This window comes from Nerophis lumbriciformis, linkage group LG01 (assembly GCF_033978685.3).
Source record: "Nerophis lumbriciformis linkage group LG01, RoL_Nlum_v2.1, whole genome shotgun sequence".
NCBI lineage: Eukaryota > Metazoa > Chordata > Actinopteri > Syngnathiformes > Syngnathidae > Nerophis > Nerophis lumbriciformis.
Window position 1 is genome coordinate 3736868 of NC_084548.2, and position 24957 is coordinate 3761824.

Genomic DNA, 24957 nt, shown 5'->3' on the forward strand with positions numbered 1-24957 from the left:
TATTGCATATGTTGTGTTTTTGCCATAAATGGGTTTTCTATAACAAAAAGTGCATAAGGCAAAAATAAAAATAAAACAAAAAATATATATATAGACAAGTTGACCTACAAACTTAAAGAAATTAATACATATTGGGATTTATTTTTTTTAAACACTCCTTTACCAAAAATTATAATTCAATATTGTTATGAATTAATGACCTATTTAGGGTTTCAATTATTTCTCATCAAATATTCCACTTTGAACATTTTTGGGGGATAATATTGCATATTTTGTGTTTTTTTTTTTTTTTTTTGCCATGAATGGGTTTTCTATAACTAAAAAGTGCATAAAGCAACTAAAAAAATATATATATATATACAAGTTGACCTACACATTTAAAGAAATTAATAAATATTGGGATTTTTTTTTTTAAACAGTCCTTGCTCAAAAAATAATGATTCAATGTTGTTATGAATTATTTCTCATCAAATATTCCACTTTGAACATTGTTTTGGGGAAAAATATTGCATATTTTGTCTTTTGGCCATACATGGGTTTTCTATAACAAAAAGTGCATAAAGCAAACAAAACAAAAACAATAAAAAATATATATAGACATGTTGACCTACAAATTTAAAAAAAATTAATAAATATTGGGATTTTTTTTTTTCAAACACTCCTTGACCAAACATTTATGATTCAATGTTGTTATGAATGAATGACCTATTTAGGGTTCCAATTATTTCTCATCAAATATTCAATTTTTTGGGGGAAAAATATTACATATTTTGTGGTTTTTGGCTTATGTGTTTTTGCCATACTTAAGGGTTTTCTATAACAAAAAGTGCATAAAGCAAAAAAAAAAAAAATAAAATAAAAAAAAAAAAAAAAAAAATATATATATATATATATATATACAAGTTGACCTACAAATTTAAAGAAATTAATAAATATTGGGATTTTTTTTTTAAACAGTCCTTGCTCAAAAAATAATAATGATTCAATGTTGTTATGAATTATTTCTCATCAAATATTCCACTTTGAAAATTTTTTTGGGGAAAAATATTGCATATTTTGTGTTTTGGCCATACATGGGTTTTCTATAACAAAAAGTGCATAAAGCAAAAAAAACAAAAACAATAACAAATATATATATAGACATGTTGACCTACAAATTAAAGAAAAAATAATAAATATTGGGATTTTTTTTTTTTTTAAACACTCCTTGACCAAACATTTATGATTCAATGTTGTTATGAATGAATGACCTATTTAGGGTTCCAATTATTTCTCATCAAATATTCCACTTTTAAATTATTTTGGGGAAAAACATTGCATATTTTGTTGACCTACAAATTTAAATAAAATAATAAATATTGGGATTTTTTTTTTTAAAGAGTCCTTGCTCAAAAAATAATTATTCAATGTTGTTATGAATTAATTACCTATTTAGGGCTCCAATTATTTCTCATCAAATATTCCACTTTGAACATTTTTTGGGCGAAAAATATTGCATATGTTGTGTTTTTGCCATAAATGGGTTTTCTATAACAAAAAGTGCATAAGGCAAAAATAAAAATAAAACAAAACATATATATATATGGACAATTTGACCTACAAACTTAAAGAAATTAATACATATTGGGATTTTTTTTTTTTTAAACACTCCTTTACCAAAAATTCAACTTCAATATTGTTATGAATTAATGACCTATTTAGGGTTCCAATTATTTCTCATCAAATATTCCACTTTGAACATTTTTTGGGGGATAATATTGCATATTTTGTGTTTTTGTTTTTTTGCCATAAATGGGTTTTCTATAACTAAAAAGTGCATAAAGCAACTACAAATATATATATATATATATATATATATATATATATATATATAGACAAGTTGACCTACACATTTAAAGAAATTAATAAATATTGGGATTTTTTTTTTTAAACAGTCCTTGCTCAAAAAATAATAATGATTCAATGTTGTTATGAATTATTTCTCATCAAATATTCCACTTTGAACATTTTTTGGGGGAAAAATATTGCATATTTTGTGTTTTGGCCGTACATGGGTTTTCCTATAACAAAAAGTGCATAAAGCAAAAAAAAAAAAAAAAACAATAAAAAATATATATAGACAAGTTGACCTACAAATTTTTAAAAATTAATGAATATTGGGATTTTTTTTTTTCAAACACTCCTTGACCAAAAATTATGATTCAATGTTGTTATGAATTAATGATCTATATAGGGTTCCAATTATTTTTCATCAAATATTCCACTTTGAAAATTGTTTGGGGAAAAATATTGCATATTTTGTGGGGTTTTTTTTTGCCATAAATGGATTTTCTATAACAAAAAGTGCATAAAGTAAAAAATATATAAAAATAAAAATAAAATATATATAGACAAGTTGACCTACAAATTAAAAAAAAAAAAAAAAATATTGGGATTTTTTTCAAACACTCCTTGACCAAAAATTATGATTCAATGTTGTTATGAATTAATGACCTATTTAGGGTTCCAATTATTTTTCATCAAATATTCCACTTTGAAAATATTTTGGGGAAAAATATTGCATATTTTGTGGGTTGTTTTTTTTTGCCATAAATGGGTTTTCTATAACAAAAAGTGCATAAAGTAAAAAATAACTAAAAATAAAAATAAAATATATATAGACAAGTTGACCTACAAATTTAAAAAAAATTAATAAATATTGGGATTTTTTTTTAAACAGTCCTTGATGAAAAAATAATAATGATTCAATGTTGTTATGAATTAATTACCTATTTAGGGCTCCAAATATTTCTCATCAAATATTCCACTTTGAACATTTTTTGGGGGAAAAATATTGCATATTTTGTGTTTTGGCCATACATGTGTTTTCTATAACTAAAAAGTGCATAAAGCAACAACAACAAATTATATAGACAAGTTGACCTACCAATTTAAATAAATTAATAAATATTGGGATTTTTTTTTTTTTAAACAGTCCCTGCTCAAAAAAAAATAATGATTCAATGTTGTTATGAATTAATTACCTATTTAGGAGTCCAATTATTTGTCATCAAATATTCCACTTTGAACATTTTTTGGGGGAAAAATATTGCATATTTTGTGTTTTGGCCATACATGGGTTTTCTATAACAAAAAGTGCATAAAGCAAAAAAAAAAAAAAACAATAAAAAATATATATAGACATGTTGACCTACAAATTAAAAAAAAAAAAAAAAAATATTGGGATTTTTTTTTTTTTCAAACATTCCTTGACCAACATTTATGATTCAATGTTGTTATGAATTAATGACCTATTTAGGGTTCCAATTATTTCTCATCAAATATTCCACTTTGAAATTTTTTTGGGGAAAAATATTACATATTTTGTGGTTTTTGGCTTTTGTGTTTTTGCCATACATAAGGGTTTTCTATAACAAAAAGTGCATAAAGCAAAAAAAAAAAAAAAAAAAAAAAAATATATATATATATATATATATATAGACAAGTTGATCTACAAATTTAAAGAAATGAATACATTTTGGGATTTTTTTTTAAACAGTCCTTGATCAAAAAATTCTAATTATTCAATGTTGTTATGAATTAATTAACTATTTATGCTCCAATTATTTCTCATTAAATATTCCATTTTGAACATTTTTTTGGGGAAAAATATTGCATATTTTGTGTTTTTGGGGTTTTCTATAACAAAAGTGCATAGAGAAAAACAAAACAAAATATATAGACAAGTTGACTTACAAATTTAAAGAAATTAATATGACTTATTTTTAATATTTTGATGACTGAGACCTTTCTGGGACCACACTTGAGGGGGGGGCCCTACATGTTGAAATAAATCTATAAAGGTTTTGAAAATGGTCTTTATGCTTAGATGTTTTTGGTGGAGACAGTTCGGACATCCCTGATATAGATGTACTTTAGAGCTTTATAATTAAAAAGTAATACATGAAAAAAGTTTCCAAGAGGTGGGGGTGGTAGTTGTGGGGAGTCCGTGTGACGTCATCGCTTGCAGCCCCGTCCATATTTGGCGAAGAAGTTGTCGGTAAAACTCGGACAAAAAGTGGAGACTTTGCTGCACCTTTGTGACTATATTGGCGCCTTTTGAGACGTTTCTGGTCAAAAGTGGCGACGAATATGTTCCGTGGAAGTGACTTATCTTGACGACTTGTCAGCGCGCACATCGCCAGTGAGTCACCCATGTCAGTGACGGTTCAAAAGCGGGGCTCACACTTGCTTCTCATGGCCGCCAACAGCCGCTCTTCGCCCCGCTTCACGCACGGAAAGACTGCCGGTGCTTTCGAAGCGAGTCGCGCCGAGTTTGTATGAGCCGAGCCGGAGGAGGTCAGCGGCGAGGGGTCGCATGGCCGGAGGCTCCGCCGCCAGCAGCAGCAGCAGCAGCAGCAGAGCCGGCTGGCGGGGCGTCACCATGAAGATGCCCCGAGGAGGGCGCCTGTTTCTGGCGACGTGCCTCGGCTCACTCGCGGTCCTGCTGCTCTACTACCAGAGTATCAGCAAGCCCGGTAAGTCCCTGCCTTAAAACCTCAACATATCCTACTTTGCTCACTCCATATACACTTTGAACGTTACATTTTGGTTACACTGTAATATTTACTTAAATGGTTTTTACTAGGGATGTCCGACAATGGCTTTTTGACGATATTCCGATATTGTCCAACTCTTTAATTACCGATACTGATATCAACCGATACCGATATATACATTATTATTATGCCTGATTTGGACAACCATGTATGGTGAAGATAAAGTACTTTAAAAAATAAATAAATCATAAAATAAAATAATATAAATAAATTTAAAAAAAATTCTTGAATAAAAAAGAAAGTAAAACAATATAAAAACAGTTACATAGAAACTAGTAATTAATGAAAATGAGTAAAATTAAGTGTTAAAGGTTAGTACTATTAGTGGACCAGCAGCACGCACAATCATGCGTGCTTACGGACTGTATCCCTTGCAGACTGTATTGATATATATTGATATATAATGTAGGAACCACAATATTAATAACAGAACGAAACAACCCTTTTGTGTGAATGAGTGTAAATGGGGGAGGGAGTTTTTTTGGGTTGGTGTACTAATTGTAAGTGTATCTTGTTTTTTTGTTGTTGATTTAATAAAAAAAAAAAACAAGTAAACCCCCCCCAAAAAACGATACCGATTTTAAAAAACAGATACCGATCATTTCCGATATTACATTTTAAAGCATTTAAACATCTCTAGTTTTTACAGCATATCACTGAAAATGGGAAAACAGCAGAGGTGGGACCAAGTCATTGTTTTGCAAGTCACAAGTAAGTCTCAAGTCTTTGCCCTCAAGTCCGAGTCAAGTCCCGAGTCAAGACAGGCAAGCCCCGAGTCAAGTCCAAAGTCAAGACTGGAAAGTCTCAAGTCAAGTCCTAAGTCCTGCATTTTGAGTTTCGAGTCCTTTCAAGTCCTTTTAACCACAGACTAATATATTAACACAGATTGTGTATGCTTTTCAAACGCTGTATTTATTTATTAAAACAAGTGCATTTTAAATTGCAGGAAAGAAAATTGTGCTGACATTGCACTTTATAATAGCACTATTAACCAGTCATTTTAAACATTAACTCATTCCTTTACAGAAGAAACACATTGAAAAATAAAGTGCAAATGTACTTATTTGTACAAAAGTGTTCACATTGAAAAAACATGACATATACGTGAACATAACAAAAAAGTTGTACTTTTTATATGTCAGGGCCCTATGCTGCATTGCATTTGCAAAAGACCAAATTAGCCAAGAGTCTGTCAGTCATTTGTGCACGATGGGGGCGTAGTATGATGCCACCATGGCTGAAAACTCGCTCCACTGGAGCACTGGAGGCAGGCACTGCCAAGACTCTCATGGCCACTCAGAACAGTGAAGGAAGAGTCTTCATGTTCAATGCCCAGAACAAAAGGGGGGAGAGAGTTGTTTTGGGTTGGTGCACTACTTGTAAGTGTATCTTGTGTTTTTTATGTTGATTTAATTAAAAAAAGAAGAAAAAAAAAATTATTTCTTGTGCGGCCCGATACCAATCGATCCACGGACCAGTACCGGGCCGCGGCCCGGTGGTTGGGGACCACTGAGGTAAACAACCAACAGTATGTCAGAAAGCTAGCTAAAACGGTACACATATTCATAATATAGTATACATTTTAACTGACCTTTATTTGACTATTTTTGTCTTTTTTTAGGTGGCTAAAATACGCGGTGCTGCTGACCGCCGTCTAACGTTACGTGTGATATATTGACTAACGTAACCCTGCTTGAAAAAAATCACTGAACAAAAAGTATGAATAAGGTAGTGAACTGCAACAGATTCCCGTGTTTGCAATAACGTTATAACGTTAGCAGTGAGTTTACAGCCTCACTGATTTAACTACACAGCAAATAAAAGTCACGTTACTTAGCCAATAAACGTTATCTTACATTCAAAACTTACCGTTCTTTGTGCAACTTCAAATGCCGGACGAAGTTGGAAGTTGATGCCTCTCCATCAGTAATTTTCGAACCGCATGTGTTGCATACTGCAAACCGTTTTGTGTTGACCACCTTGTAATTTTTATACCCAAACAAAATTATTTTAGGTATCATTTTTTGTTCACTGGCGTGTGATTTGGACATGTCTTCTTCGTTGGTTGTCCTGCAATTTGATTGGATGAATGCTGTGTGATGAAAACAAAGCAGATCTAATTTGATTGGCTGTTGTACTGACAGCACACCAGCTGACACACGCAACGCTGATAGTACACAATGAAAAATACGGGGCGCTCCCGAATAACTTTTTCATCTTTGGGTTTTGGGGAAAGTAGCAAGTCATGTCAAGTCATGTCAATTCAAAAGGCTCAAGTCCAAGTGAAGTCACAAGTCATTGATGTTAAAGTCTAAGTCGAGTTGCAAGTCTTTTTACATTTTGTCAAGTCGAGTCTAAAGTCATCAAATTCATGACTCGAGTCTGACTCGAGTCCAAGTCATGTGACTCGAGTCCACACCTCTGGAAACTAGTAATTAATGAAAATGAGTCAAATTAAGTGTTAAAGGTTAGTACTATTAGCGGACCAGCAGCACGCACAATCATGTGTGCTTACGGACTGTATCCCTTGCAGACTGTATTGATATATATTGATATATAATGTAGGAACCACAATATTAATAACAGAAAGAAACAACCCTTTTGTGTGAATGAGTGTAAATGGGGGAGGGTTTTTTTGGGGGTTGGTGTACTAATTGTAAGTGTATCTTGTGTTTTTTTTGTTGATTTAATAAAAAAAAACAAGTAAAACCCCCCCAAAAAACGATACCGATAATAAAAAACAGATACCGATAATTTCGGATATTACATTTTAAAGCATTTAAACATCTCTAGTTTTTACAGCATATCACTGAAAATGGGAAAACAGTACCGTATTTTCCGCACTATTAGCCGCACCTAAAAACCACAAATTTACTCAAAAGCTGAACAGTGCGGCTTATAACCCGGTGCGCTTTATATATGGATTAATATTAAGATTCATTTTCATAAAGTTTCGGTCTCGCAACTACGGTAAACAGCCGCCATCTTTTTTCCCCGTAGAAGAGGAAGTGCTTCTTCTTCTACGCAAGCAACCGCCAAGGTAAGCACCCGCCCCCATAGAACAGGAAGCGCTTCTTCTTCTACTGTAAGCAACCACCCGCCCGCGTAGAAGAAGAAGAAGAAGCGCGCGGATATTACGTTTCATTTCCTTTGTGTGTTTACATCTGTAAAGACCACAAAATGGCTCCTACTAAGCGACAGGTTTCCGGTTCATGAAAAGACGCAATCTCTCCATCCGCACACGGACTACTATTTCACAGCAACTGCCTAAAGACTTTCAAGAAAAGCTGGCTACTTTCCGTGCATATTGTAAAAACAAGATAGCTGAAAAAAAGATCCGGCCAGAGAACATTATCAACATGGACGAGGTTCCACTGACTTTTGATATTCCTGTGAACCGCACTGTGGATACAACGGGAGCACGTACGGTGAATATTCGCACCACAGGGAATGAGAAGTCATCCTTCACTGTGGTTCTAGCTTGCCATGCTAATGGCCAGAAACTTCCACCCATGGTGATATTCAAAAGGAAGACCTTGCCAAAAGAGACCTTTCCAGCCGGCGTCATCATAAAAGCTAACTCGAAGGGATGGATGGATGAAGAAAAGATGAGCGAGTGGTTAAGGTAAGTTTAAGTTTACGCGAAGAGGCCGGGTGGCTTTTTTCACGCAGCTCCGTCCATGTTGATATACGACTCCATGCGCGCCCACATCACGCTGGTTTTTAATATATTATTAAAGTTTGACTGACCTATCTGACTGTTTTTTTGACATTCCTTTAGCGCAGTTAGATGCGGCTTATAACACGGGGCGGCTTATAGGTGGACAAAGTTTTGAAATATGCCGTTCATTGAAGGCGCGGCTTATAACCCAGGGCGGCTTATGGTGCGGAAAATACGGTACTGCTGTCTTTTTACGGTAAAAAAAAAAAACTGGCCAAACAGCTCAATTTTTGTTTCATCTGACATCACATGGACAAAGATAAGACACTTCTGGAGGAAAGTTCTGGAATCAGATGAAACAAAAATTGAGCCACAATACCAAGGCCTTTAATCCCAGGAACACCATACCTACCGTTATGCATATTTGCCTGTACTTATTTGACTGAATTATTTTTATTGTTTGAGGGGGGACATTTGAAATGTTTTGTATTGTACTTCTGTTAACTGTGTGTCAAAACATTTTAATAAACACATGTTTTAAAAAAAAATTAAAAATGATAAGAACAAGAAAACGAAAAATATCGGTCTAATCACTTTAGTATCGTGTATACACTGATACAATACTACAGTTGGTATCGATAGTATCGACATCTGGATCGATCAACTGTACTTTACATTAAAGCACCACCATGCTTGACGGTAGGCATGGTGTTAATAGCCTCACCTTTTCTCCTCCAAACATTTTGCAGGGTATTGTGGCCAAATTGTGGCTAATTTTTTGTTTCATCTGACATCACATGGACAAAGATAAGACCTTCTAGAGGAAAGTTCTGGAATCAGATGAAACAAAAATTCAGCCACAATACCAAGGCCTTTAATCCCAGGAACACCATACCTACCGTCATGCATATTTGCCTGTACTTATTTGAGTGAATTATTTTTATTGTTTGAGGGGGGACATTTGAAATGTTTTGTATTGTACTTCTGTTAACTGTGTCAAAACATTTTAATAAACAAATGTTTAAAAAAAAATAAAAAATGTTAAGAACAAGAAAACGAAAAATATCGGTCTAATCACTTTAGTATCGTGTATACACTGATACAATACTACAGTAGGTATTGATAGTATCGACATCTGGATCGATCAACTGTACTTTACATTAAAGCACCACCATGCTTGACGGTAGGCCTGGTGTTCCTGGGATTAATAGCCTCACCTTTTCTCCTCCAAACATTTTGCAGGGTATTGTGGCCAAATTGTGGCTAATTTTCTGTTTCATTTGACATCACATGGACAAAGATAAGACCTTCTGGAGGAAAGTTCTGGAATCAGATGAAACAAAAATTGAGCCACAATACCAAGGCCTTTAATCCCAGGAACACCATACCTACCGTCATGCATATTTGCCTGTACTTATTTGACTGAATTATTTTTATTGTTTGAGGGGGGACATTTGAAATGTTTTGTATTGTACTTCTGTTAACTGTGTGTCAAAACATTTTGACAAACAAATGTTTAAAAAAATAAATAAAAAATGATAAGAACAAGAGAACGAAAAATATTGGTCTAATCACTTTAGTATCGTGTAGACACTGATACAATACTACAGTAGGTATCGATAGTATCGACATCTGGATCGATCAACTGTACTTTACATTAAAGCACCACCATGCTTGACGGTAGGCCTGGTGTTCCTGGGATTAATAGCCTCACCTTTTCTCCTCCAAACATTTTGGCCCAATTGTGGTTCATTTTTTGTTTCATCTGACCACATAATTGACCTCCAGAAGGTCTTATCTTTGTCCATGTGATGACAGATGAAACAAAAATTTAGCTGTTTGGCCACAATACCCAGCAATATGTTTGGAGGAGAAAAGGTGAGGCCTCTAATGCCAGGAACACCACACCTACCGTCAAGCATGGTGGTGGTAGTATTATGCTCTGGGCCTGTTTTGCTGCCAATGGAACTGGCGCTTTACAGAGAGTAAATGGGACAATGAAAAAGGAGGATTACCTTCCAAATTCTCCAGGGCAACCTAAAATCATCAGCCCAGGTTGGGTCTTGGACGCAGTTGGGTGTTCCAACAGGACAATGACCCCAAACACACGTCAAAAGTGGTAAAGGAATGGCTAAATCAGGCTAGAATGAAGGTTTTAGAATGGCCTTCCCAAAGTCCTGACTTAAACGTGTGGACAATGCTGAAGAAACAAGTCAATGCCAAACAACCAACAAATTTAGCTATTCACTTTTTCGAGGGCGGCTGTATTTTTTTTGCATTAAATGACAAATGTCAGACAAAAGGAGACATTTTAGTGCAGTGCAATGTGGACACAAATATAAATCCCATTTACAATACTTATTGCAATATAGTATTTCTTAAAAGTTATAAATGTATACCAAAAAAATGGCAATTTCACTTATCTTTTCAACTTGTAATCATAAAACATATTTTATATCAGGCCTGGGCAATTATTTTGGCTCGGGGGGGGGGCCAATATAGAGAAAAAATGAGTGTCTGGGGGCCGGTATATCTATTTTAGGAACACTAATACAAAACCTCACATTGGAAAGCTAAAAACGTTTTGACAGACCGATTGAACGACACCCAGAATGTACATGACAATCAAGAATGGTGGATTTACAATGTTTAACTATGAACGATAAAACATTGAATATTGACAACATATGAACATCAACCCCCCTCTCCATTCACATATTTTACAATCAACAAAAATGCAACAAACACAGCAAAATATGAACACAAAGATAGATTACCATAGTAACTAATTAGATTACCATAGTAACTGGTATATCATGCAAAAGCGCAGATTCCATCCCTTGAAATACTTTGTATAGTTAAGGACTTACGGTCATTTGAAAACAGGCAGCTACAGTTTCCATATTAAAGATCTAAAACAATAATTTGGGCCAGATTGCATACGGCCTCCGGGGCCCTTCATTTGCCATGGTCTGTTTTATATGTTAAAACAGGGGTGTCAAACGTACGGCCCGAGGGCCGCATCAGGCCCGCGAACAGGTGTTATCCGGCCCGCGGGATGAGTTTGCTAAGTATAAAAATGAACCTGAAATTTTTGAATGAAATAAACAGCTGTTCTAAATGTGTCCACTGGATGTCGCAATAGCAATTCTTTGTATCTTTGTAGATGATGCTACGTACGTACAAAATAAACCACATGATGTTAGTACATCAGTCGAGGAAAATGATCAAACTGCATAAATAACATACTGTAATTGGATTTTGATATAATTTTTTTAATCTTGATAGATTGGAAATTAACACCAATGAGTTGACTGATGAAAATGACCACATAACTTATTCAGAAAATATAAATAACGACAAATAAAGTATATATACTAGAGATGCGCGGTTTGCGGACACAACCGCGGAGTCCGCGGATTATCCGCGGGTCGGGCGGTTGAAATAAAAAAAAAAAAGATTTTATCCGCGGGTCGGGCGGTTGAAATAAAAAAAAAAAAAGATTTTAAATAGATTCAGGCGGGTGGTAGTTAAACCAATTCGTAAATATATACAGGTAAAAGCCAGTAAATTAGAATATTTTGAAAAACTTGATTTATTTCAGTAATTGCATTCAAAAGGTGTAACTTGTACATTATATTTATTCATTGCACACAGACTGATGCATTCAAATGTTTATTTCATTTAATTTTGATGATTTGAAGTGGCAACAAATGAAAATCCAAAATTCCGTGTGTCACAAAATTAGAATATTGTGTAAGGCTAATACAAAAAAGGGATTTTTAGAAATGTTGGCCAACTGAAAAGTATGAAAATGAAAAATATGAGCATGTACAATACTCAATACTTGGTTGGAGCTCCTTTTGCCTCAATTACTGCGTTAATGCGGCGTGGCATGGAGTCGATGAGTTTCTGGCACTGCTCAGGTGTTATGAGAGCCCAGGTTGCTCTGATAGTGGCCTTCAACTCTTCTGCGTTTTTGGGTCTGGCATTCTGCATCTTCCTTTTCACAATACCCCACAGATTTTCTATGGGGCTAAGGTCAGGGGAGTTGGCGGGCCAATTTAGAACAGAAATACCATGGTCCGTAAACCAGGCACGGGTAGATTTTGCGCTGTGTGCAGGCGCCAAGTCCTGTTGGAACTTGAAATCTCCATCTCCATAGAGCAGGTCAGCAGCAGGAAGCATGAAGTGCTCTAAAACTTGCTGGTAGACGGCTGCGTTGACCCTGGATCTCAGGAAACAGAGTGGACCGACACCAGCAGATGACATGGCACCCCAAACCATCACTGATGGTGGAAACTTTACACTAGACTTCAGGCAACGTGGATCCTGTGCCTCTCCTGTCTTCCTCCAGACTCTGGGACCTCGATTTCCAAAGGAAATGCAAAATTTACTTTCGTCAGAAAACATGACTTTGGACCACTCAGCAGCAGTCCAGCTGGTGTCGGTCCACTCTGTTTCCTGAGATCCAGGGTCAACGCAGCCGTCTACCAGCAAGTTTTAGAGCACTTCATGCTTCCTGCTGCTGACCTGCTCTATGGAGATGGAGATTTCAAGTTCCAACAGGACTTGGCGCCTGCACACAGCGCAAAATCTACCCGTGCCTGGTTTACGGACCATGGTATTTCTGTTCTAAATTGGCCCGCCAACTCCCCTGACCTTAGCCCCATAGAAAATCTGTGGGGTATTGTGAAAAGGAAGATGCAGAATGCCAGACCCAAAAACGCAGAAGAGTTGAAGGCCACTATCAGAGCAACCTGGGCTCTCATAACACCTGAGCAGTGCCAGAAACTCATCGACTCCATGCCACGCCGCATTAACGCAGTAATTGAGGCAAAAGGAGCTCCAACCAAGTATTGAGTATTGTACATGCTCATATTTTTCATTTTCATACTTTTCAGTTGGCCAACATTTCTAAAAATCCCTTTTTTGTATTAGCCTTAAGTAATATTCTAATTTTGTGACACACGGAATTTTGGATTTTCATTTGTTGCCACTTCAAATCATCAAAATTAAATGAAATAAACATTTGAATGCATCAGTCTGTGTGCAATGAATAAATATAATGTACAAGTTACACCTTTTGAATGCAATTACTGAAATAAATCAAGTTTTTCAAAATATTCTAATTTACTGGCTTTTACCTGTATATACATAGTTAAATGTTGTTACCCACATACGAAAAACGAGCAGGCACCTGCAGCATATGCCACAACAGAAGAAGAAAAAAAAAAGAGATGGCAACGCCGGCAGCAAACGTGGTACGCGACAAACTAAAAAAGGGAACACTAAAGACCAGGGGAAAAAAAGGCCAGAAAAGTTCAGCGTGGACTTGTTTTTATGAGGTTGTAAATCAGGATGATAGTAATGCTGGCTACGTGATTTGCAAGAGCTGCGACGCCGTTTATGTCTACGACAGTCACAAAAGCGGGACATCTAACACGGTGCATCACATTTGTGCAAAACCCCCGAATCTCCACAAACACCCTGAGCATGAGCAGTTTCGTCCGCCGTGATCCCAGAAGAGTGCCACAGGATGTTAAAACAAGATAGAACGCGGCAGTTTGAGTGGCGCGAGTGCGCTTGGAGGTGCGCTCAGCGCGGCTCCCAGATGATTGCGCACTGGTGTGCGTCTGGGCCGTGACAGCGTGGCACGCATTGAATGTCTCTGTTGCATTGGATCAGTCTCCTTTCTTTAACAGGCAAAAGCTTTATAACCTCACTAATGCCTTGCATCGTCTATATTAGATATATAACAACGGGCGGATGGCGGGCGGGTGCGGTTTTGATTAAATGTTAGTTCGGGTGGATGGCGGATGGTTGACGACTTTTGTGATGCGGTTGCGGATGAAATAATTGCCTATCCGCGCATCTCTAATATATACTATGAACCACAACAGGTAATTGTATACAAAAAACAACAACTTTATGATTTGAACAATTTCAGAATGTGCTAGTTTTTTTTTTTAAACAAAGAAGACAATCTGAAGTTGTCTTTATTTTTAAGTTATCGTGGCGTGATTTTACCAGTCCCAGGCCCACTTGGGAGTAGATTGTTCTCCGTGTGGTGGACACCCCTGATGTAATATAAAAGACAAAAGGAGACGTCTTAGTGCTGTGCAATATGGACACAAATATATAAATCCCATTTACAATACATATTGCAATATAGTATTTCTTAAAAGTTATAAATGCATACAAACAATTTCAATTCCACTCATCTTTTCAACTTGTATTCATAAAACATTATATGTAAAAAAGGACAATTCTATTGTTAGTACCTGCCCTTTTCAACAGTGTACACTAGGGTCATGTCAACATATGAATTTAGAGATGGAATCTGTAATTTCTCGGTGTCTGCGGGACTTCTCGTCATAGACTGTGCCTTTGGACAACAACTCTGTTAGGCTCTCGTGTGTTTTTCTTTCCACGGCGTTGTGGCTTTGAAGTCATCTTTACGATTTTGTCACATTTCAACACAGTCTCTGATAGGAAAGGATAAACATGTGCATGTCGGTAGCAGCAACTTGCCCTCTTTTTTGACATCAATTCATCATTGAGTTTTGTTGGTTTGGCTTCCATTGCGCTTTCCAGGGTATCCGCGGGGTCTTACAAAGTCTAAAAAAAAAAGTCTTAAATCCAATACTTTGAATTTAAGGCCTTCAAATGTCTAAAATTCTCCTAAAATATCATAAAAGGTCTTAAAATGCGATTTTGAAAGGTCTTAAAAATCTTTTGACGTTACTTTTATTTACAAACCCCGTTTCCATATGAGTTGGGAAATTGTGTTAGATGTAAATATAAATGGAATACAATACCCATATTCAATTGAATGCACTACAAAGACAACATATTTGATGTTCAAACTCATAAACTTTTTTTTTTTTTTCCAAATAATAATTAACGTAGAATTTCATGGCTGCAACACGTGCCAAAGTAGTTGGGGAAGGGCATGTTCACCACTGTGTTACATGGCCTTTCCTTTTAACAACACTCAGTAAACGTTTGGGAACTGAGGAGACACATTTTTGAAGCTTCTCAGGTGGAATTCTTTCCCATTCTTGCTTGATGTACAGCTTAAGTTGTTCAACAGTCCGGGGGTCTCCGTTGTGCTATTTTAGGCTTCTTAATGCGCCACACATTTTCAATGGAAGACAGGTCTGGACTACAGGCAGGCCAGTCTAGTACCCGCACTCTTTTACTATGAAGCCACGTTGACGTAACACGTGGCTTGGTATTGTCTTGCTGAAATAAGCAGGGGCGTCCATGGTAACGTTGCTTGGATGGCAACATATGTTGCTCCAAAACCTGTATGTACCTTTCAGCATTAATGACACCTTCACAGATGTGTAAGTTACCCATGTCTTGGGCACTAATACACCCCCATACCATCACAGATGCTGGCTTTTCAACTTTGCGCCTATAACAATCCGGATGGTTCTTTTCCTCTTTGGTCCGTAGGACACGACGTCCACAGTTTCCAAAAACAATTTGAAATGTGGACTCGTCAGAACACAGAACACTTTTTCACTTTGTATCAGTCCATCTTAGATGAGCTCAGGCCCAGCGAAGCCGACGGCGTTTCTGGGTGTTGTTGATAAACGGTTTTCGCCTTGCATAGGAGAGTTTTAACTTGCACTTACAGATGTAGCGACCAACTGTAGTTACTGACAGTGGGTTCCTGAAGTGTTCCTGAGCCCATGTGGTGATATCCTCTACACACTGATGTCGCTTGTTGATGCAGTACAGCCTGAGGGATGGAAGGTCACGGGCTTAGCTGCTTACGTGCAGTGATTTCTCCAGATTCTCTGAACCCTTTGATGATATTTCGGACCATAGATGGTGAAATCCCTAAAATCCCTTGCAATAGCTGGTTGAGAAAGGTTTTTCTTAAACTGTTCAACAATTTGCTCACATATTTGTTGACAAAGTGGTGAACCTCAGCCCCATTCTTGTTTGTGAATGACTGAGCATTTCATGGAATCTACTTTTATACCCAATCATGGCACCCACCTGTTCCCAATTTGCCTGTTCACCCGTGGGATGTTCCAAATAAGTGTTTGATGAGCATTCCTCAACGTTATCAGTATTTATTGCCACCTTTCCCAACTTCTTTGTCACATGTTGCTGGCATCAAGTTCTAAAGTTAATGATTATTTGCAAAAAAAAAAAAAAAAATGTTTATCAGTTTGAACATCAAATATGTTGTCTTTGTAACATCTTCAACTGAATATGGGTTGAAAATGATTTGCAAATCATTGTATTCCGTTTATATTTACATCTAACACAATTTCCCAACTCATATGGAAACGGTGTTTGTAAAACATGCATAAACTTCCATCTTGCTTTTTAAATGTTTGGAGTTTTGAGGATGCTAAAACGTAACTAAAGAATGAGCTCAAATATACCTACAAACATAATGATGCAATTTGCAGATACAGCTAGCCCAGGGGTCGGCAACCCGCGGCTCCGGAGCCGCATGCGGCTCTTTGATCACTCTGATGCGGCTCAGCAGCTTACTTGCTGAACCCCCCAATTTTCCCGTGAGACTTCCGGAATTCAGTGCCTCTCGCAGAAAGCTCCCGGGATTAATATTCACCGATTTTCACCCTTACGGCTATAATAAGGGTGTGCCATAATGGTTCAACTTTTGGCGCCCTCTACAATCTGTATTAATAGAGTGCCAGTCCAACACATGTTATACAATACACATCTTTTGCCTGCAGACGTACGTGACAGCAAGGCATACTTGGTCAAAAGCCACACAGGTTACACTGACGGTGGTCATATAAAACAACTTTATCACTTTTACTAATAATGCGCCACACTTTGAACCAAAACCAAACAAGAATGACAAACACATTTCGGGAGAACATCTGCACCTTAACACAACATAAACACAACAGAACAAACACCCAGAATCCCATGCAGCCCTGACTCTTCCGGGCTACATTATACACTCCTGCTATCACCAAACTCCGCCCCCACCCCAACCCTGCTCCCTCACACATCAACCCGGAAGAGTTAGAGCTGCATGGGATTCTGGGTATTTGTCCTGTTGTGTTTTTGTTTTTGTTGTGTTACGGTGCAGATGTTTTCCCGAAATTTGTTTGTCATTCTTGTTTGGTGTGGGTTCACAGTGTGGCGCATTATTAGTAAGAGCGTTAAAGTTTTTTTGTTTTTTTTTATACCGCCACCGTCAGTGTGAGCTGTGTGGTTGTTGACCAAGTATGCCTTGCTGTTGCCTACGTGAGTAAAGCGAAAGCCCCATACAACGTGTGACTGATTAGGCACGCTGACTGTAGTGTGTGCTATATGCTGCACTATCACGGCACGCATGACGCTGACAAGCGCCATTCAAGTAAAACTCGCGTGCCGCACCAGCATTCAAATTCCACATAAAGGTGTGGGCAGCGTGTCTGAGACCCCTGGTTATACATAGCACAAAGCAAAAAAACAACAACTTTGTATGCAGTGTTATTTCATTTAATTTGTTTTCTATAATTTGTGAAACTGGTCAAAATGGCTCTTTGACTGGTAAAGGTTGCCGACCCCTGAGCTAGCCTAAATAGCATGTTAGCATCGATTAGCTTGCAGTCATGGATTGACAAAATATGCCTGATAAGCACTCCAGCAAATCAATAAAATCAACAAAGCTCACCTTTTTGTGCATTCACGCACAGCATACAACTTTTGGTGGACAAAATGAGACAAAGGAGTGGCATTGAAACACGTCGTTCTGTGGCAGCGTCAGAGAAAGTTGTACCTGTAAACAAACTACGTTGAGTTCAAGGACCGCTGAAATTAGTAGGACAAAATAGTGCTTGCCAAATACTCATCAGTGAAGCATGTTTAATATAAACAGTGGGATTTCTAACAATTAGGAAGGTTTGTTCTCCCACAGAAAATATATTAAAACATAAAATATATTTTTCCATTTTTACACATCTCTGATAGAGGTCCAGGGAGCCATTAGGGTTGCTGACCCCTGTCCTAAACTGTATAAAGAGTCAAGCATTATATAGTGATACAAACCTTGACTTAAGTGTCACTTTAACTACATCTGAGATTATTAACCATATTTTTGCCTCCGAGATGAGAGCCAGGGAGTATGAATAAGCGTTCTGTGGAAATGGGAATGTTTAGAACCCCCCCCCCCCCCCCCCCCCCCCCCCCCACTATCCAAGAGACCCCCCTGCATTCCACTGCTTTTACCCCCTGTCTCCTTTGTTTACTGGGTTTAGCCCCCTTGTGGACTTTGGAGGGCAGGTATTGGCCCTCGGGGTAGGGGGACAAATAGACTTCTCTGGGAGAGAAGTCCTAATCATCAGAGAAAGAGAGAATGAGGAAGTCTTGATTGGTTTGTGCTAAAATAGCTCCCCCCCCCCCCCCCCCCCCCCCTCTCCATATGTACGGTTGAAAAGAGCAGAGAAGCAAGGATCGTGGAGACGTGAGAGGCCCAGTGAATGAACTTCAATGGGAATTTGTTTAGGGTGCATTCATGTCTATACTCTGTTTTCCATTGATTTGCCTCCTTTTCGAACTCTAACCAAAATATCAAGTGAACTGCAGCAGGGGGGAGAATGAATTATTCAAGTTCGGATAAAAACAGACTAAAGGGTGTTAGTGTTGAAGTTAAGTTAAGTTAAAGTACCAATGATTGTCACGCACAGACTAGGTGTGGTGAAATTTGTCCTCTGCATTTGACCCATCCCCTTGTTCCACCCCCTGGGAGGTGAGGGGAGCAGTGGGCAGCAGCAGTGGCCGCGCCCGGGAATCATTTTTGGTGATTTAACCCCCAATTCCAACCCTTGATGCTGATTGCCAAACAGGGAGGTAATGGCTCCCATTTTTATAGTCTTTGGTACACTCTTAGAAATAAAAGTGCTAAGTAGAACCATATAAGGTTCTTCGGCTCGTCCTCATAGGAGAACCCTTTTTGGCTCCAGGTAGAACCTTTTTATAAAGGTTCCACCTGGAACCCTTTTGGAGGGTTCTACCTAGAACTGTGTGTGTAAGGTTCCACCCAGAACCCCCCATGAGAGGTTCTACAAAGAACCCACGCAGGGAGTTCCACTAAGAACCCTTTCATGTTTCAAGGGTTTCATCTAGAACCCACACAGGGAGTTCCACTAAGAACCCTTTCGTATTTCAAGGGTTTCATTTAGAACCCACACAGGGAGTTCCACTAAGAACCCTTTCGTATTTCAAGGGTTTCATCTAGAACCCACACAGGGAGTTCCACTAAGAACCCTTTCGTATTTCAAGGGTTTCATCTAGAACCCACACAGGGAGTTCCACTAAGAACCCTTTCGTATTTCAAGGGTTTCATCTAGAACCCACACAGGGAGTTCCACTAAGAACCCTTTCTTTTGTCAAGGGTTTCATCTAGAACCCATGCAGGGAGTTCCACTAAGAACCCTTTCATGTTTCAAGGGTTTCATCTAGAACCCACACGGGAGTTCCACAAAGAACTCTTTCATGTTTCAAGGGTTTCATCTAGACCTGACACAGGGGGTTCTAAAAACATCCCTTTTCAAAGGTTTTCACCGATAACCGTCTTGTCTTCTGAGGGTTCTATAAAGAACCATATTGTATTCTACAGATCAGTTTAGTTCATATTATATTGTGGTCATTTATCATGTTGACATTGAACAAACATTCAAAACATTTTAATGAGAAAAACATTTATTTAAAGATAGGCACCATTATTGGCAAATGTTATCAGGAAGTATGTCCCTGGTGACACAGGATCTTACCCATGCTTTCAACAATCCCTGAAGAACTCTTTCTTCCAAAAACGGTTCTCTGGATCAAAATAGTTCTTACTGGAACCCTTAGTGTTAGTGAGAACTCTTTTAAAACCAATTATTCAGAAAAGGGGTTTTAAAGGGTTCTCTGGATCAAAATGGTTCTTACTGGAACCATTAGCGTTACCAAGAACCCTTGAAAAACCCTTTCTTCGGGAAAGGGTTTTTCAGAAGCAAATGGTTCCAGTTAGAACCTCAGCCCTTGTAGAAGAACCCTTTTAGAACCCTTATTTCTAAGAGCGTATGACTCGGCCGGGGTCTGAACTTGCGACATACCGATCTCAGGGCAGACACTGAGCAGGTTACTAGTTACAGAACAGTCTTTGACACCTTTAGATCACTTTGTCTAGTCCAGGGGTCAGCAAACCGTGGCTCTTTAGTGCCGCCTCAGTGGCTCCATGGAGCATTTTTTAAAAAGGATTGAAAATGGAAAAAGATGGGAGAAAAATACAAACACAACAGTTTGTTTACATGTAAAATCTTCCACTCCTTCTTTGTCTCATTCTGACCACCAAACGTTTTATACTGTGCGTGAATGCACATACGTGAGCTTTGTTGATGTTATTGACATGTTGGGGCGCCAATCAGTCATATTTGGTCAGAGCACGCCTGCAAGCTAATCAATGCTAACATGCTATTTAGTCTAGCTGTATGTACATATTGCATCATTACGCCTCGTTTGTAGGTATATTTGAGCTCATTTAATTTCCTTTACTTTTATCCTCTTTGTATTTAATTTATATTTGCATGTCTCATGACACATTATCTGTATGTAATATTGGCTGCATTTCTCATAGTTAATTGTGCCCCATTCATCCTACACCTGAATAGCCGCAAGCTACGCGGTTCAACTCCACGCGTACTGTTTTTTTCCTGTCTGGGCTTGTCTGCTCCACAGACTCGCCAGTAGCCCCTTTAGGCTCCAGTGAAGTTCATGGTGCATGTCAACATACAGGATGTCATCTTTGAGATCTGACTTGTGCACGGAGAGGGAAAACAGCTTGTCAGCAAATATGAAAATGGGAAGAATCTCTTCAAAAAATGCACAGCAGTGTTATTGTTTGACATTGCTCAATACTGGCAATACTGGACAGGAAGCTAGTCGAGTATTATGGTTGCGCTTCCTTTGTCTGACTTCCTGAGCCAACACCCTGGCGTTGGCTCTTAGGAGAGAATACAAGCTTCATGTGGTTCTAGTATGAACTAATCAGTCATGTCAAGAGTGACGACGCTAATGGTTATTTTATCTGTGAAGTTCAGTCAGGCCGACGTGTCTCTGCTGTTTCAGTTCAAAGATAGTACCTTTGCGGTTGATCTGCTCATTTCGAAAGCTAGAGTTGGCTGTTGAACAAAACATCTCATTCAAAACTGTCATAGTCAAGAATGTCTATGCAAGTCTTACCGTATTTTCCGCACCATAAGCCGCCCTGGGTTATAAGCCGCGCCTTCAATGAACGGCATATTTCAAAACTTTGTCCACCTATAAGCCGCCCCGTGTTATAAGCCGCATCTAACTGCGCTAAAGGAATGTCAAAAAAACAGTCAGATAGGTCAGTCAAACTTTAATAATATATTAAAAACCAGCGTGATGTGGGCGCGCATGGAGTCGTATATCAACATGGACGGAGCTGCGTGAAAAAAGCCACCCGGCCTCTTCGCGTAAACTTCCCTTAACCACTCGCTCATCTTTTCTTCATCCATCCATCCCTTCGAGTTAGCTTTTATGATGACGCCGGCTGGAAAGGTCTCTTTTGGCAAGGTCTTCCTTTTGAATATCACCATGGGTGGAAGTTTCTGGCCATTAGCATGGCAAGCTAGAACCACAGTGAAGGATGACTTCTCATTCCCTGTGGTGCGAATATTCACCGTACGTGCTCCCGTTGTATCCACAGTGCGGTTCACAGGAATATCAAAAGTCAGTGGAACCTCGTCCATGTTGATAATGTTCTCTGGCCGGATCTTTTTTTCAGCTATCTTGTTTTTACAATATGCACGGAAAGTAGCCAGCTTTTCTTGAAAGTCTTTAGGCAGTTGCTGTGAAATAGTAGTCCGTGTGCGGATGGAGAGATTGCGTCTTTTCATGAACCGGAAACCTGTCGCTTAGTAGGAGCCATTTTGTGGTCTTTACAGATGCAAACACACAAAGGAAATGAAACGTAATATCCGCGCGCTTCTTCTTCTTCTACGGGGGCGGGTGGTTGCTTACAGTACAAGAAGAAGCGCTTCCTCTTCTATGGGGGCGGGTGCTTACCTTGGCGGTTGCTTGCGTAGAAGAAGAAGCACTTCCTGTTCTACGGGGAAAAAAGATGGCGGCTGTTTACCGTAGTTGCGAGACCGAAACTTTATGAAAATGAATCTTAATATTAATCCATATATAAAGCGCACCGGGTTATAAGCCGCACTGTCAGCTTTTGAGTAAATTTGTGGTTTTTAGGTGCGGCTAATAGTGCGGAAAATACGGTACTTTTTTTTCCCTTAACTTCACAAAATTGCTACTATAGGGCTTGAAAGTGTAACGAAGTAATAACAATGCATTGTGGGTCTTGCCTGTCTCTGAATAGCTTATTTACACGGCTGAATGCATTCTGTGCTAAAGTTTGGTTCTTTTCTTTAACAAGTTCCAAACATGGCACGGACGTGCGGCGTCATTAACTGCTACATTTACTGTCGTGATCGCTTCATGCATTCTTTTCATTTCCAACGTGAAAGCAAAGCTAAGGAACTCGTGCCAGTGAGCTAATAAAGAGTCGGCGAATAGCCTGGATAGCAGTCGTGAGACAGTCAAACATCACTTTTAACGGCATCACCACCAAAATATTTAAAAGTAATGATGAGCTGTTTTTTTCAGGGAAACCTGCTTAAAGGGGAACATTGTCACCAGACCTATGTAAGCGTCAATATATACCTTGATGTTGCAGAAAAAAGACCATATATTTTTTTAACCGATTTCCGAACTCTAAATGGGTGAATTTTGGCGAATTAAACGCCTTTCTATTATTCGCTCTCGGAGCGATGACGTCACGTTGTGACGTCACATCGGGAAGCAATCCACCATTTTCTCAAACACCGAGTCAAATCAGCTCTGTTATTTTCCGTTTTTTCGACTGTTTTCCGTACCTTGGAGACATCATGCCTCGTCGGTGTGTTGTCTGCCATCCCATTCCTGACCCATAGGGTACAATATGATGTCGGTCCACCTTTTGCAGCTATTACAGCTTCAACTCTTCTGGAAAGGCTGTCCACAAGGTTGCGGAGTATGTTTATAGGAATTTTCCACCATTCTTCCAAAAGCACATTGGTGAGGTCACACACTGATGTTGGTGGAGAAGGCCTGGCTCTCAGTCTCCGTTCTAATTCATCCCATAGGTGTTATATCGGGTTCAGGTCAGGACTCTGTGCAGGCCAGTCAAGTTTATCCACACCAGACTCTGTTGTCCATGTCTTTATGGACCTTGCTTTGTGCACTGGTGCACAGTCATGTTGGAAGAGGAAGGGGCCCGCTCCAATCTGTTCCCACAAGGTTGGGAGCATGGAATTGTCCAAAATGTTTTGGTATCCTGGAGCATTCAAAGTTTCTTTCACTGGAACTAAGGGGCCAAGCTTAAAGGGGAACATTATCACCAGACCTATGTAAGCGTCAATATATACCTTGATGTTGCAGAAAAAAGACCATATATTTTTTTAACCGATTTCCGAACTCTAAATGGGTGAATTTTGGCGAATTAAACGCCTTTCTATTATTCGCTCTCGGAGCGATGACGTCACAACGTGACGTCACATCGGGAAGCAATCCGCCATTTTCTCAAACACCGAGTCAAATCAGCTCTGATATTTTCCGTTTTTTCGACTGTTTTCCGTACCTTGGAGACATCATGCCTCGTCGGTGTGTTGTCTGCCATCCCATTCCTGACCCATAGGGTTCAATATGATGTCGGTCCACCTTTTGCAACTATTACAGCTTCAACTCTTCTGGGAAGGCTGTCCACAAGGTTGCGGAGTGTGTTTATAGGAATTTTCCACCATTCTTCCAAAAGCACATTGGTGAAGTCACACACTGATGTTGGTGGAGAAGGCCTGGCTCTCAGTCTCCGTTCTAATTCATCCCATAGGTGTTCTATCGGGTTCAGGTCAGGACTCTGTGCAGGCCAGTCAAGTTTATCCACACCAGACTCTGTTGTCCATGTCTTTATGGACGTTGCTTTGTGCACTGGTGCACAGTCATGTTGGAAGAGGAAGGGGCCCGCTCCAATCTGTTCCCACAAGGTTGGGAGCATGGAATTGTCCAAAATGTTTTGGTATCCTGGAGCATTCAAAGTTTCTTTCACTGGAACTAAGGGGCCAAGCTTAAAGGGGAACATTATCACCAGACCTATGTAAGCGTCAATATATACCTTGATGTTGCAGAAAAAAGACCATATATTTTTTTAACCGATTTCCGAACTCTAAATGGGTGAATTTTGGCGAATTAAACGCCTTTCTAATATTCACTCTCGGAGCGATGACGTCACGTTGTGACGTCACATCGGGAAGCAATTCGCCATTTTCTCAAACGCCGAGTCAAATCAGCTCTGTTACTTTCCGTTTTTTCGACTGTTTTCCGTACCTTGGAGACATCATGCCTCGTCGGTGTGTTGTCGGAGGGTGTAACAACACGAACAGGGACGGATTCAAGTTGCACCAGTGGCCCAAAGATGCCAAAGTGGCAAGAAATTGGACGTTTGTTCCGCACACTTTACCGACGAAAGCTATGCTACGACAGAGACGGCAAGAATGTGTGGATATCCTGCGACACTCAAAGCAGATGCATTTCCAACGATAAAGTCAAAGAAATCTGCCGCCAGACCCCCATTGAATCTGCCGGAGTGTGTGAGCAATTCAGGGACAA

At 38.8% G+C, this 24957-nt stretch overlaps 1 protein-coding gene across 1 annotated transcript in view; it reads left to right on the forward strand.

The window, feature by feature from the left end:
- Positions 1–4033: 4033 nt before the first annotated feature.
- The window catches only part of LOC133612700 (carbohydrate sulfotransferase 11-like), a 54731-nt gene continuing 33807 nt past the window's right edge, over positions 4034–24957 (forward strand). The window contains exon 1 of the mRNA XM_061970342.2: positions 4034–4517. Within this exon, the coding sequence (XP_061826326.2) occupies positions 4358–4517 (160 nt within the window). The 5' untranslated portion in view covers positions 4034–4357. The remainder of the gene's footprint in view (positions 4518–24957) is intronic.